Here is a 16,012-nt window from a genome sequence, read left to right as displayed (position 1 = left end):
GAGAGTTTATTGGTTTGAACAATCATGAGGTGTTTACATCTGTTTAAGTGTACAATGAAAAAACTCAAAGAGGAAATGCAGCTCTCAACTGGCATCTTCACTTGAACAACAGCTAATGAAAAAAAATCAGCAAGAAACATGAGCAGAGTGAGCTCTAGCCTCAACGTGGGACTCATAAATCAAAAAATAATATAATAAATCCAGAGATTCAGCATCATTTCATATATATGTTGCTGACGATATGGGTAAATTTAGATATAAAAATTGATATATTTTTGAAAGATCTCTTTTTGCCATGATAATATGGTGCAGTGGTGTCACAGAGAGGTGTGACAAAACACATGCAACATGACATTGTTATCATAAAGTGCTGAATTTCATTTAAGGATCCAAATGCAGGCAGTCCTAAGGTCCCAGCAGACAATGTTCTCCCAGGTGATGCAATAAAGTATGATGTCCAGGTGTCAGTGAAAAAGAGGATTTTCAGCATGTCACTGCAGGTTATAGGATTACTGTTACTGTACAGGGTGTTAGAAGTGGTGTCATTTGCCATGAAGTTTTTCTTTTGTTTGTTTGTTTTTCTTTTTTTATTTGTTAGAAGCCTTTAGCAATTTCCAGCAGCTCTGTGGTCATCTTTCCTGTTTTGGAAAAACACTCACCATTAACAGCAGAAAAACACAATTTACCGCAAAGAGGCATAAAGAGACTCAGACAGTATCACATTTAATACACACTCTTATCAGCTTTGTGCTGAGAAATGTCACTTAAGTGTCAGACGTCAGTTCAGTGGAAACTGCAGAAGGAAGAAGTTGCTGTGGTTCTACATACGCAACATGCAAACATCCAAAAACATACAGTCACCTCAAGGCGCTTTATATTGTAAGGTACAGACCCTACAGTAATGCAGAGAAAACGTCAACCATCAGACAACTCACATTGAGCAAGCACTTGGTGACAGTGGGAAGGAAATTTAACAGGAAGTAACCGTTGGCAGAACCAGGCTCAGAGAGACCATATTATTGAAATAATAAAAGTAGCAATTTTTCCTATATCATCAAAAGCAGCAAAGACAATTTTGCAATTTTAAAATTTAAAGCTGTTTTTTTTTTTTTTTTTTTTTAAAGAACAAGATTTCAGAAACAACTTGAGATTTTGTATTTATTTTTTATAAATTTGATCATTAGACTGATTAAGCTTCAGATTAATCAGCTTCAGATTCAGCTACTTAGCTAATAGGTGAAAGCTAGCAACATAAACTGGTGCTATCTGTGTGGGAGTGGGTTTGTGCTCAGTTTAGACTCATAATGATATCTCGGCAGAACCTTCTGTGGCTCATGAGAACTTGGAATTCATGACTCATGACATGGTTTCACTGGTCTAATCTGACTATAAAATCAAATATAACTCTTTGTATTTCAAAAAAGTAGAACTTTGCATAATAGCTCATGGATTTAACTCTACAATTTCCACCTCTTTCCTGCTGCTCTCACTCTCCTGGGTTGCTTGTGTTGTCATTCTTGACCCCATGCTAAAGTTCACCTGAGCTCGAAAAGTCTTACAGAGGAAAAAGTAAACAAGAGGGTCCAGACAAATGTTTAAAACTGACAAGATGGTGGTCACTTCCTTCAAGTAGTACAATAGCCGACCCACAGAGCAGCTGGTCCACAAAAAGGTATAGGGAAGACGAGCCAGGTGATAGGGCACAAAACAAAGACAGAAGATGCTGACCAGCACCAACATGTTCCTGCGAGACTTCAGAAGCTTGTCAGTGCTGAAGGAGGCCAGCTGACTCTGCTGTGCCTGCAACACCTTGCGGGAGGTGCTGTAGTAGAAGAAGACCAGGGATATGAAGACTAAGAGGAAGATGATGGTGCAACTGATTTGAAATGTTTTGTGAAGGACGCTGAATGACGTACTGAAGAGGGGCCCACAGTAGCCAGGGTCAGAGGTCAGAGGTTTGTGAGTGATGAAAAACATAATGTTGTAGGTGATTGTTGCAGCCAGGAGAAAAACCCAGGTGACCATGGAGACGATGTGGGCAGTCCGTACTGTCTGCAGGATGTGAGTTCCTGAAGGATGGATGATTGTCAGATACCTGCAGAGAGAAGAGAAAGGTGGCGGTAGACAGCTTCAATCATTAGTAAAAGTGGTGCAGATATGTTTTTACTGTTGAGGTGAAAGACGTTGTTGATGCTTTAGTCAGGAGCACAGAATTTGCAGTTCAGCCACTAATCTAGTTTAAACATTGTCATGAATTCAAGTCTGAAATCAGTAAAGGTTCCTCACCTGTTGGCAGCGATGTACCCCATGAATATGATGCTGGCGTACATGTTGAGATACAGGGAAGTAACTCCAAAGCTGCAGTAGAGCTCCCGAAAGATGACAGACCTGCTGGCATAATCAGTGACACGCATTGGCAAAGAGACGCACAGCAGGAAGTCAGCAGCTGTCAGGTTCTTCAAGTAGACCATCAAGCTCCTCGATGCCTGCTGCCGAGCTTGGCAACAGTAAAACTTTATGATGAAGCCATTGAGGAGTAAACCCACCTGATAAGACAGAGACAGAAGAGATCCTGTTTGTGTGGAATCTGAACCAAGTGAGGGGGATCCTTAATCCATAATCCGAAGATTTGAAACGTACCAGAAACACTAGACTGTAGACCAGCATGAAGAAAGGGTTGACTGATGGGACAACCGGATCACACGTCCGGTTGACAGATGAAGTCATGGGTTTAAGGTCAGCCATGTTTCTGGAGCTGCAAAAAAAGTCCCAGCCACAGATATTTGTTTTTGAAGAAAATTTTAAAGAAAAGCTTTTTTCCCTTTAAATTGCTTTACTTTTCCACTGTCTTATCATGTTCATACAATTCATTTCACAACTGTTGGCTGTGGCTGTTTTGTGATTGAATTTAATTTTATTAATAAAGCACCAAATTTAAACAGTCGCCTCAAGCTATGTTGTATTGTAAGGAGAAGGCCCTGCCTGTCCTGTGATGCACCTGTACTGTCTCAATCAATCAACTGATCAATCAATCAGCTCCTCTCATGATTATTAGGTCTAATAATCCTTTAAGCACAGTCTGAGAAGGAGGAGTGGGAATAATCCTCCCCTGAATCTTATTACTGACTTACGGCTCTGTAAAGTATTATTGGCTTCTGACACACAAACACCAGCTTTGTTTTAATTCATTATCACACACAAAAATCCCTCCACTCAGTGTCTTAAACACAGGACAGGAACATGAGAGCAATAACTCAGCAACATGAATCAGTAACGAAGAGAAACCATGGACTGATTCATGATCAGCATAACGGACAACGGTAAAAATAAAAAAAAAAGATTTAAGGATGAGCAAGCAGTAGGACTCAACTGTGTTTCTGCAGTTTTTAGCTTAGAGCAGGAAAAACTGCTCGTGTCGTTATGCCCTCTTGAAGATAAGGAAACACACACTTGTAGCGTGAAGTCTGATTTATTTCCTGTTTCTCTTTGTCGCTAAACTGGCGCAACACATTTCACATGTGGAAAAAAGACATAATTTTCTATTGAGCTATAATTTAAAAGTTGTATATTTATTGTACACTTCATTTGCAATAATGCTCAAAAACAAACAGTTTATTTAAGGAAAATCTGTCTCAGGTTTAATCAAAATGTAACTAACAGAAACACTAACAGGCTGCTGCTGACACAGCAGAGGCATTTGGCCTCTTCTGCCTGTTGAACCAGTGCCCTCGATGAGCAAGACAAAAACAACTGGATGCTCCTGACTGTGGCAGGTGGTGTTTTGTGGCTCAGCTGCACTGAAAGGGGTGGAGCATTTGGCTCAGCATCAGGGGTCAGGGGATGCTGTCCCACAAAACTGACCACTCATCTCATCAGCGCTATACAAATACAGGCCATTTACCATTTACCATCATCTCCATCTTACTAGTTGGACACCACCCACTGGATCCCATTGGTTGGGCCGTTGGACTCCACCAGAAACATGGCCTGTGTGTTTTGTTTACAGGAGTGAAAATGATAGAATAAGGAAATTTAATGAATTTAACAAGATTTTTTAATCTCGTTTTCTTCTCTCTTTCTTTTTTTAGACTACCAGCCAGGTCTCTCTACTAGGTATGAGTATCGTTTAGGTTTTATCCGATACCGGTGCCAAACCGGTACTTTTGAAACAGTGCTGGTGCTTAATAAATGGTGCTCGAACCAGTGCTTAAAGAATAGAGAACACAAACTTTGTCCAAAAACCTCTCATGTTTAGCTGTTTTCCACCTTTTCTTTGGTCATTTTAGCTTTTTTGGCCAGGGTGAAGGGAGTATCTGCCATCAAACAAGAAGACAGCCGCATGTAACTACGACGGTGTTTGCTAGTTCACCTCACATGCATTAATGCAGTGGTTCCCAAATTTTTTTTGCTAGGCACCCCCTTTGTTTTACAAGAAAAATGTTCGTGCCCCCCCACCACTTAAACACCCCCCTAAACTAGAGATGGTACGATACCACTTTTTTATGTCCGATACCGATATCATAAATTTTGATATCTGCCGATACCGATATGAATATAGTGTGTTTTTTAATCAATAAAACTGTTTTTTTAATATCTTGCTGCATTTTGTATAAGTTCATACTCAACTTTAAATAAACAACAACACTAAAGCTATTCTGTTATACCTGTATGCAAAAAATACACTGCACCCAAAATATTTCATAGTTCAGCAACACTGATCAATCTAATAAACTTAAACCTACTCCACCCTTCCTATTCTGGTATTTTAAAGAGTACTTAGCAGAAATATTAAGCAACCTAACTAATAGGGTTGCAAACTCCCAGCAAAAAAAAAAAAAAGGGAACCACCCCCCACCCTCCACCTCATGATGCTTAATGATGTAATCAACTTTAATTTGATGCAGGGTGAAAAAAAATGCACAGAAATAAATTATTTTTCAAGAATAATTAAATTGATTCAACATCTTTCTTCAACAGAACTGCAGACTGCACAGATGGTATCTTCCCAAAGGAAAAAGTACTATAGCTTACTAGGGTATATTAGACTTAACAGTTACTATATACAGTAATGGACTTCTGTACATTTTACATCAGATTAAAACTTTGGGTGTAAGATTCAGATAATTATTTATTAAAAGCGAGACATTTTAAATGAGAATAAGAAAGAAAAGTATGTCTTTGTGCCCCCTTTTCCCTGTTCATGCCCTATCGGCCCCCCTGGCTAAACTTTGCTAGATCCGCCCCTGCACAGTTACCAGCCGTCAGCTACGTAGAAAAGGATCCTGGTGTAGAAAGTAATATTAAATAAATTCTAACAACAGCTTATCAAGGTTAAACGTGCTGCTGTTGTTCAGCCGCTGGTTTCCTCTTTCTGGTGCAAAGTGGGCCAAAAACAAAGAAGGGAGACGGACTCGCGACAGAAAAGCCGATCAGCTGATCATTAAGCAGTTTCACGATTGAAGTAGCAGCAGGAGAGAGAGAGAGAGAGAGAGGCAGTTGCTCCATATATCGGTTGTTAAGCTTAACATGGGAATGCTTTACAAACATTCAGAGATGAACTTACACACTTGCTTTACTTCTCTCTGGGATAACTTCCTCGGAGATGAAATGCCGGTTTGGTAGAGAGGCTACAAATACATACAGCCGCTCTCTCATGTGAGCACACTGCTCCTACTGCTAAGGTTATGAGCCGAGTTACGCCGTGTCGCAAGTTTTGTGAGGTGCTTTTTTGATATTTAATGGATCGGATTACATTTTTTATTTCTCTCCGATATCCGATCCAGTAATTTACATCAGTATCGGACCGATACCGATACGTAATATCGGATCGGTCCATCTCTACCCTAAACACCTTCCCAGACGCCTTAACGCCCACTCACATTCTGGGCCATCTGACCTCAGGAAATCACATGATAGGGTGGGGCCAGGTTTCACAATGAGCTCACCCGAAACCCTGGCTGATTGTGACCTACACCCGTTTTCACGCCTTGGCTCATGTGATTAGTTAGAGGATCATCAGGGGGTCCTTTGTCCCTCTTTGGGGGGACACTGCCACAGGGTTTAAATCTGGGACTCTACTCCATTTGACCCTAGAACTGACGCTTTTCTTTCCAAGATCATTTCTGCTACACTGACAGGGCTAGGGGCCAGGACTCTCCTCTTCGGATTCTTGGGGGATGTTGCTAACTCCGGGTCCGATAACAGGCACCACACCCATAGTAGATGTGCTCAGTGTGAGGTCTTGCAGCAAACTATCAAACACAGTGCATTTCTCGGCTTTTAAAAAAACGCTATACGTCGCCAGGTGTTTCATCAGATTCGAGGTGTTACCTCCTTTGCACAGTATCACAGTATCAGCTTAAAGCACTTGTTGCAGGCTGCTGAGTTTGCATCTTTTGCTGTGAAGTACAGCCAGACTTTTGATCACTTCGCCTTGGGCATTTTTAATCTGTAGCTCTGCTCTAAAAGAACGTACGTACCTGGGCCCGCCTACTATCCTCGGAAACGTAAAATGATTGGCTAGAATCCAAAGTGTATGACATCTCAGGAAAAAAAAGCACCGAAATGTGCGCTGCTTTTTGGTCTGCTTACTGCCGTTTATGTGGCACCGGATACCGGTACCCATCCCTACTCTCTACTGCCATGGAAGACTTTTCATGAAGAATGCAAGTAAAAGGAAATTGTAAACATCCTGAGCATAAAATAAACTCATACATTCAAAAAGAATTTCATCAAATCAATATTTCACCAAAACCACAGGGTCTCAAGAAAACGGGAAAACAATAAAGATCATTTCTACTCCGCTAATCCAATTTAAACAGTGAAGGTCACCTCCTCTATACCTCCTCCACAGTGGATTTTTCCTTCCCACAAATTGGTTCCTCTTCTGAGGACTAAAAAACAATAATAATGATGAAACTTTCGCAACACAAAAGCCCAAGCAGACTTCTTTCAGTCTCTTTTACTCACCACAGTATTGAGTCCAGTCAGACCAGCGATTCCACCTGGGTTTGCTCTATGATCCTACAGCTGGTGAAAGTAAAACTATAAAAGACATATTCTCAAAATCCCAGTTCTTCATTTAAGCGAAAGCGAATCAAAACAGCAGCAGAAAACGGGAAGTCTCTGGACTGGCCTCCTTCATGACAGTCTGAGGTTTCAGACTTTCAATACACTTCCTGTGTTGGCAACATTAAAGTACAATTCAGAAATCATAAAATTTCAGCAGAAATCCACAGATTCAGCTTCATTGCGTTTCAGTTCACTAAAGATGAGACGCTTTTTTTAAAGATCTATTTTTAGCGTGATGATTTGATGAAGCTCTCGTTACTGAATATATGTAGTGTTATTGGTGGTCATTTCTGTGCATGGCTGTTTTAGATTATATTTTTCAGATTAGCTTAGATTTTTTAGTTTGTTTGGTTGTTGTTGTTTGCTTGTTTTTGTTTCTTCTAAATGAATAAAACACTGGATAAGATCATAAAGTGCTGAATGTCATTTAGGGCCCAAATGCAGGCAGTCCTAAGTTTCCAGCCGAGTGAAAATGGTCCAAATTCTTTCAGCTCCAATAAGATTCTCAGTGTCGGTGTTCTCCAAAATAATGCAATAAAGTTTAATGTCCGGGTGTCACTGAAAAAGAGGTGGTAGCAGTAGTGTTATTGTACAATGTGCGTTAAAAGAAGACAGTTCTTATTCATGAAGCATCATGAAAAGTATTCTTTTCAACCAGTCAGCAGTTTCCAGCCACACTGTGTCATCTTTCCAGTTGTACATCGTGTACGCTCTTATCACCTCTGTGCTGAGAAATGTCACTGATGATTCAGAAATCACTTCAGTGGAAACCGGAGGAGGAAGTAGATGCTGTGGTTTCACTCAAACATACAAAACCATACAAACTGTTCATGTTTTTAAAATACACTGTGAAATACAGAGAATCCACATTGTTCATTCAAATCTATTTAAAAACTGACTCTAAACAAGTATCATCTAAGCAGTAGAGATTGATTGAATTCATGAACTCACTGAACATTCAGAGAAAAAACTAAACCAGATGCTACACCTGAGTTTTGGGAGGAAGCAGTTCAGTGTTAGACAAGAAAAGCAGAGTGAATTAAAGTTCACAAAAGTGAAATCTAACATTTAAATGCTGTGAGTTTTAAATAAACCTTTATTAAATACGGTAAAATAGTTTTGAATTTAGTGTGGGCGCGTGTGTGTGTTTGTGTCTGTGTTAAAGGTAACAACCCCTTCAGTAAAACTTGAGAACCTGTAGTCGCATCAGAAACAGGACACTATGACCACAGAGTTAATGTCAGTCTGTGTGACACAGATTAACGACACAATCCAGGTCACAAAGAACAAGGCTCATTTTACTTGCATACAAACACAAAAGAACAACATGGTGATCATTTATCAATTCTGACTAAGTTGTGGAAAAACAACTGAAAGAAAGTAAATGCAATATAAATGTGTGATTGTTTACGCTACATGTTAGACTGAAGTGGAAAGAAGAAGGTTAAAAACTAAGTCACGCCTGCAGTAGGGAGGTTCTGTTCTCACGGTGCATCTGGAGAGTTCACAGTGCTTCACTTGCTCAATGTTTCGTCATGTTACAGCCTCATTCCAAAACTGATTCATTTTCACTTCGAAATTATTACCAACCAAAATATTCAATAATGATAAAGTGAAAAAGTTAGCTTTCAATTCTTGCAAATTAATTAACAATAAGATGAAAATATAACATGTCACCTTTCTTCCAATTAGCTGAAATAAACCAAAATAAACAATATTGACTTACTTACTGTTTATCAAGTCTCGATACATTCTCTTTTTTTCAGTTAATAGACAAGTGACAACATTAAAACAGAGACAAAAGGCAGAACAGGGGTAGACAGAAGAAACAGCAAGTACTCTGTGTGTGTGTGTGCTTTAAGTGTGTGCGCATTTCTGTGTAGAAAGCAGGGTCACCAGCCATAGACTGTTGCTTGGCCTCCAGAACAGCAGGGACAGCATGACAGCCAGCATGATTGTTTTTAATCAACTATATCATTATTTTTTTCTTTTTCTCAAAATGTGTCTCATGGAGCACATCATCATAATTTGGTCTATTTCTTAACAGTTTTCCTGTATGGCTGAGTCCACGATTGCATGAGCAGTCACTGAGCACCAAGTCAGGTGTGAGGTGGTTTTTGAGGGTGCTTCATTTGCAGCTACTGAGAGTTGGAAGGATTGTAATGATCAGCAAACTGATGAAACACCTTTGCAGCAAGGTCAGCTGATTAACCGACAGGACCATAGCTTCAGGGGCCATCATAAGAAGATATACAGAGTTCCTTTGTTTACCAGGCTATGACAATGGCCTGAATGGCACTCCTCTACTGATGAAGACCTCTGCTGTTTGCAGAGACTGCCCCAGAAATAGTTACATCTTTATGGAGCTGTTCTGCTCCGTGGGCATGCCCTGTTATCCCATAATAGAGCTCAGGTCCATTCAGGCTGTGCCTGTGGTGGAGATGGTTTTATACATTTAACACTGCATTGTTTGTATAAATTTAAACACAGGTTGGTTCTGTTTATTCATTTTAAATCTGCTGCCTATGTTGAAGTGCGCTTGTGCTGACTGTAGCCTCACATTGATCTCTGAGCTCAAATGAAACTCTTTATTTATAAAATATATGTAATTTTATTTTATGTTATGAATTTGACCATAGACTGATTAAGCTTATTTATCCTAAATCAGCCACATGTCTAATAGCTGAAAGCAGCAATAGCAACAAAATACAAATGCGAATTTCTTCATTTTATAAAATGTTGGACTTTTTGACTCTCCTGGACATCTTTTTCACCTGTGCCCGAAAAGTCTTACAGATGAAAAAGTAAACAAGAGGGTCCAGGCAGACATTTGAAACTGATACCATGGTGGTCACCTCCTTCAAGTAGTACAATACCTGACGTACAGAGCAGCTGGTCCACAGAAGTGTATAGGGAAGACGAACCAAGTGATAGGGCACAAAACAAAGACAGAAGATGCTGACCAGCACTAACATGTTCTTTCGAGACTTCAAAAGCTTGTCAGCACAGGAGGAGGCCAGCCGACTCTGCTGTGCCTGCAACACCCTGCGGGAGGTGCCGTAGTAGAAGAAGACCAGGGATATGAAGACTAAGAGGAAGATGATGGTGCAACTGGTTTGAAATGTTTTATGAAGGACGCTGAATGACGTACTGAAGAGAGACTCACAGTAGCCAGAGTCAGAGGTCAGAGGATTGTGAGTGATGAAAAACATAATGTTGTAGGTGATTGCTGGAGTCAGGAGAAAAACCCAGGTGACCGTGGAGACGATGTGGGCAGTTTGTACTGTCTGCAGGATGTGAGTTCCTGAAGGATGAACAATCTTCAGATATCTGCAGAGAGAAGTGAAAGGAGGCAGTTACACTTTCAATCATAAGTAAAAGTGGCGCATATATTTTTTTTTATTATTAAGATCAAAAGAATTGTCGATGCTTTAGGCAGTTCAGCCATTAAACTGAGTCTGACCTCAGTAAAGGTTTCTTACCTGTTGGCAGCGATGTACCCCATGAATATGATGCTGGCGTACATGTTGAGATACAGGGCAGAAGCTCCAAAAGCGCAGTAGTATCTGTGAACAATGCCAGAACTGCTGGCATAGTGGGTTATTCGCAGTGGCAGAGCGAGGCAGAGGAGGAAGTCAGCAGCTGTCAGGTTCTTCAGGTAGACCATCAAGCTGCTTGATGCCTGCTGCTGAGCTTGGCGAAAGTAAAACCTCATGATGATGCCATTGAGGATTAAACCCACCTGAAGAGAAAAAGGACAGACAGAGAGGACATTGATATATGCACATAGAACTTTAAACCAATTTTTAACAGGGTACAATCTGAAAATTATAAACTTACCAGAAACACCAAACTGTAGACCATCATAAAAAAAGGGTTGACTGATGGGACAACCAGATCACAGGTCTGGTTGACAGATGAAGTCACATTTGTTGGGTCAACCATGCTTCTGTAGCTGAAAAATAAATAGAATTCACAGAGAAACTTCACACACTAAGAAGAGCTGCTTTCTTTCATCTGATCAAAGTGGATGCATGTGTTTGGGGATAGTTATTATATTTCATCATTTTCACAGTTTTCTAAAAACTCAGAAAGCTTTCAGTTAATCCAAAAGTGAAAGAGCATGGAGATTAAAGCTGTGCTGTATTTAACGCATATTTTCCGCACTATAAGGTGCACTTAAAATCTTTTCATTTTCTCAAAAATTGACAGTGCCTTATAATCCGGTGCGCCTTTTGTATGAATTCTGGTTGTGCCTACAGACCTCAGACCGACTTTATGTGGTACACAGCGCTCAAAAATCTGTCAAAAAATGTTTTAGTACGACTTTGGTAAGCTACGAAGATGCAACGCTTGATGGATTGTCAGAGCATTACAGCTACAGTAGTCAGGAGCCTTGGAGTAATCCAAAGCTCCGTCCACTTCAGCTCTTAAAGTCAAACAAACACTGCAGCATGACTGAGAGTTAAAAACTGTCTAAATTCTTTTATCCTTAACAAAATGATCAGCTTTGCTGCTTTACCAGGTGCAATAATTACGTTTAATGTCCAGGCATCCATGAAAACAGAATTTATTACATTTAAGGGAGTTAGAAGTTAGCAGGAAGTTAGCTTGCTAGCTTCCATCTAAAGATAATATATAATATAATATATATATATGTTCTGAATGAGAGATTTCTGAAAAAATGAAAACGTACAGCTCTGCTATCACTTCCAACATAAATAAATACAGAAAACTAAACAGCTGTGGGCAGCACGGTGGCACGGTGGTTAGCACTGTTGCCGCACAGCAAGAAGGTCCTTAGTTCGTTTCCACCATCAGGCCGGGGTCTTTCTGTGTGGAGTTTGCATGTTCTCCCCGTGTTTGCGTGGGTTCCCTCTGGGTACTCTGGCTTCCTCCCACCATCCAAAGACATGCACTTTGTGGGGATAGGTTAACTGATTAATCCAAATTGCCCATAGGTGTGAATCTGTGAGTAAATGTGAGCGCGAATGGTTGTCTGTCTCTATGTGTTAGCCCTGCAACAGACTGGCGACCTGTCCCCCGCCTCTCGCCCTATGACAGCTGGGAGAGGCTCCAGCACCCCTCACGACCCTGAAAAGGATAAGCGGATGGATAAACAGCTGTTTTGTAAGGTTACTGAAGTTGGACTAGCTGGTATATATTGATGTGCTACGTGATCACTAGCAACACAGCTATGTTAGCATAACAAACACAGTGAAGATGCCACAACATGGGAATAGAGCAGCTGCGAGAGAGTTCAACATTAATGAATCAATGGTACAGAAGTGGAGGAAGCAAGAAGAATGAGTTGAGTAAAGTTTGACTTATCTGACTGTTTTGTTTCCCTTAACCTCCTAAGACCCACAGAGGGCCTTAGGAGGAGGGCCTTAAGAGAGCCTGATATCCTTGTAAGTGGATTTAGTATTTTGGTCTAGACAACCCAAAATGTGATGTCCACATATGTGGACAGCATGTCCTAGGAGGTTAATAAGCCTTGATGAAAACAGACCCATTCATCGACGGTACACCTTATAATCCGGTGCTGCTTATGGTCCGAAAAATATGGTAATAAAATCCTAAACAAGATATCTTGATGCATACTCAATCATCCAGGTAAGTAGATCCCAAAAGGTTGATTGTGTTCGTCTGAACGCAGCGTTTTCAGTTGGAGAAACAATTCATAACTCGTCCAAGTGACTTCTTTGGTCTCAGGTGACTGCAGGTTTCCCCAACCTTATAAACAGTACATTTGCATAATGACTGAGACTACCATCACTGAATGAGCAATGGGCTCTAAGATCAGTTCCTTGATCATTAATGTCCAAATTGTCATGACTATTGATCAACAACCACTGATCAAAGCCCACTGGTTAATGGCCATGAGTACGATTCCCAGAGAGTTGGGAAATGGCTGCAATCACAGCATTGTAAGATAGTGAAAGATGTACCGTTAGGCCCCCTCTTGGAGTGGAGAATCAAGGAGGGCATTTACCTGAAAATATTTACTGTTGCATTTCCAGGAGCTGAAATAGTTGTCTTTTAAATTAAGTATGAATTTAGCAGAAGTGCAAAATATTTCAAGATAAGCAACCATCAAGACTCACCTGTGATTCTCCAGTTTTCATTGAGAAGAAAAAGCTACTTGAGTGGTTATGTCCTCTCAATTTTACAGTGTCACTGTACATATGGAAGCATAGCAATCACACTGCCAACCAGCACTCTGACTTATTTCCTGTTTCTCTTCACTGCTAAACAGGGGCAATGACCTGCTTTCAAAATAGACATGTCTTTTTCTTATCTGATCAGTTAGTAGTCAGAAGCTATCAGGTTCTTCAAGTAGACCATCAAGCTGCTTGACACCTGCAGTCAAGCTCAACAACAATGAAACTTTATGATGACGCCATTGAGAAGAAAATCCACCTGAAGAAGCACAGAGAGGATGAGAGAGGAGGATTTTGCTACATGCACCATGCACATAACACAATCTGGAGATCTAATCTGAAGATCTGAAACTTACCACAAACACTAGACTGTAGATCAGAACAAAGAAAGGTTTGGCTGATGTTTTTTCAACAACAATGTCTGGTGCAGAGGTGAAGTCATGTTTTTTTAGGTCAACCATGTTTCTGGAGCTGAAAAGAAAAACATTTTCATTGAGGTTCCTCTTTGAAAGAACCCATCTTCATACTTTGATGTGTTTAATCAATTCAGTGTGTTAAACTCTACTAAAACTCTCTTTGAGTTGCAATTTTGATACATGGCCTCTTCTAAAGGGTGTTTGCTGACAATCTCTGTCATTTAATTCATGACAGTTGTCTCAGGGTACTTTCTATGTGATGCATCCAAATAGTCTTACAGCCTTAACACTTTAAGACCTACCATAGAACCAAGTCCGCCAGAGCTTATATTATATTTTTACATGCTGTAGTGCCATTTCTGGGAGCATTTGAAGTTGCTATACATCAATACAACCATTATAGCCCAAATTGTAATAATTTGTATGGATTAAGTGCATAGTAATTACATAAATTGCAAAAAAAAGTGCAATAAACTATAAAAAAAATTGAAAATCGTTTTTGTTTTTAAAATATATTTCTAGTTAGAGAAATTTAAGAGGCTTATCCCTCAAAACTGTAAATACAAAAAAGTTGCACAAAATAGTTTCCCATCACAGGAAATTTATTTTGAGTGTCTTTATAGTTTTATTTTTGAAATACACCAATTTTTATATACTGCAGGAAAAACGAAAATAAATATTATAAGGCAAATTTGCAAAAAAACAGCATATGCATCAAAATAAACTATTTCCAGCAGTGCAATTTGAGTTCTAAGCATCCCAGAAACGATACAGAAAGTCAAACATAATTTTTAAAAACACCAGTATAGGCTTATAAGGCCCTGAAGGTAAAAAAAAACAAAAAAAAAACGTCATTTCCGTAAAATGACGTCACTTCTGGTTTCGGGCAGGTCATGGTGGACATGCGATAGTCCACGCTGATGGACGCAGGAAGTGTTACGAACAGCTGATCGGATCGGCAAAGCGTGTTTCTGGAATATTATGTTTTTGTTGCTGCAAGTGCTTTTTATGCAAAAGCTATATGTAGAAGGAAACCGTGACCTAGGACAAGCTGATGGCATAAGAGTAAGTACAACTCCTTCAGTTTCATATGCAAAAAAATTATTGCGCTAGTTTATGTTGTTGCAGTTCTACCAGGATTTAAAAATAGTTACGCAAAACGGAGCGTGCCCGCTCCGACCGGCTTTAAAGGGTTAAAAGCATAGCTGCTGGGTCGTCCAGATGTAGGATAGATTCTTATGGTCGGTCCAGACCAAAACCAGGTGCTCACCCCTCTCCAGCCAGTGGTGCCATTGGCAACCACACATTGAAACTGGAAAAATGCTTATTGATTGAATCCAAGTTGTCAGTAAAGTCTTTGTCAGCAGGCGATGCTGTACTGGGGGAGATTGCCGGGTGACTTCCTTTAGAAGATGGTTCTCATTTTTGACCAGGGAGCATATGTTCTGGGCCTTCTTCATAACTATATCCTCGAAGCACTGGTCACTGTAATCTTGAAGAGCATCTAAAATCTACCGTCTGTCCTCCAGGGTGTTGAAGATGATTAAGCAGATGAGGTTAGTTATTCATTAACTGATTCAGATATTTGGTACAACTGAAACTTAAAATTAAAAAATGTTTGTTTGATTCTCAGCTACCATTCACTTTCTGACATCACTTACCTTTTCCATCACCTCCTTCAAAGAGATTTATATTGAGGAAAATACATTTTCCAACAGATTCAAAATGAATATTTCCTCCATGTTTTTCTGTTATCCATCATTTTCAGTGCACAAATTTATGAGAACAAAACACACATCCGCTGTTCCAATATTTCAAAATCGCATGAATAAAACTCAGTACTTCCTCCCTTGCTTTCGCATAAGTGTTGCAAGTGAAGTGGTGGCAATAAACTTTTAATGTGAAAGATAAAATCCAGGAAGCATTTAGTGTATGTGACATGCAGGCCTTGTGCTATTTATAACACACTCTTAAAGAGTACAGTACAAACCCAACTGAGCAGCTCAGAAAGTTCTTCACTTAAACAACATCCAATCAGAAAAGAGCATCAAACCACAGGAAGGCTGTGAATTTTGCCTTCTTGATGACACTCGAGGTGTTAGACTTTCAAACCGCTTCCTGCGCTCACACTGAACGTTAACACACGTCTCAGTGTGGTTGTTTAGGTGTTACAATAAAGTTTAATGTCCAGCTGTTGATGGAAAAAAAAGGGTTTACAAATGATATCACTGCAGCTATATTTGTTCATAACTATCAACAGAAGAGCAAAAATAACACATTTTTCACCACAACGTACAGGACAGACACACACTTTCCCACAGCTATACACACTCTATTATTAGTTTTGTGTTGAGAAACCTG

At 39.9% G+C, this 16,012-nt stretch overlaps 2 protein-coding genes across 5 annotated transcripts; both read right to left on the bottom strand.

Annotated features, from left to right (window-relative positions):
• On the bottom strand, positions 1-7,091 carry LOC116332812 (P2Y purinoceptor 14-like). 4 transcript variants are annotated; one of them, XM_039608264.1, is made up of 5 exons: positions 6,970-7,091; positions 2,641-2,755; positions 2,287-2,546; positions 1,917-2,095; positions 1-638 (listed from the first exon to the last, which is right to left on the bottom strand). In XM_039608264.1, the coding sequence occupies exons 2-5, from the start codon at positions 2,743-2,745 to the stop codon at positions 595-597; spliced, it is 588 nt and encodes a 195-aa protein (XP_039464198.1). In that variant the 5' UTR covers positions 2,746-2,755; positions 6,970-7,091; the 3' UTR covers positions 1-594. The 4 variants fall into 4 exon arrangements, with proteins under 4 accessions (XP_039464198.1, XP_031611731.2, XP_039464196.1 ...); XM_031755871.2 differs by having other exon boundaries at positions 1-2,095; XM_039608262.1 differs by having other exon boundaries at positions 1-2,095; positions 2,287-2,388; positions 2,547-2,755; positions 6,970-7,014.
• Positions 7,092-9,800: 2,709 nt separating this feature from the next.
• LOC116332811 (P2Y purinoceptor 14-like) lies at positions 9,801-11,046 on the bottom strand. The gene is made up of 3 exons (XM_039602622.1): positions 10,912-11,046; positions 10,554-10,813; positions 9,801-10,401 (listed from the first exon to the last, which is right to left on the bottom strand). Exons 1-3 carry the CDS (start codon positions 11,014-11,016, stop codon positions 9,801-9,803), a joined length of 966 nt encoding a protein of 321 aa, XP_039458556.1. The 5' UTR covers positions 11,017-11,046.
• Between the last annotated feature and the right edge of the window lie 4,966 nt (positions 11,047-16,012).

Source organism: Oreochromis aureus, linkage group 3 (genome assembly GCF_013358895.1).
Source record: "Oreochromis aureus strain Israel breed Guangdong linkage group 3, ZZ_aureus, whole genome shotgun sequence".
NCBI lineage: Eukaryota > Metazoa > Chordata > Actinopteri > Cichliformes > Cichlidae > Oreochromis > Oreochromis aureus.
This window is presented reverse-complemented; position numbering and strand designations above follow the sequence as displayed.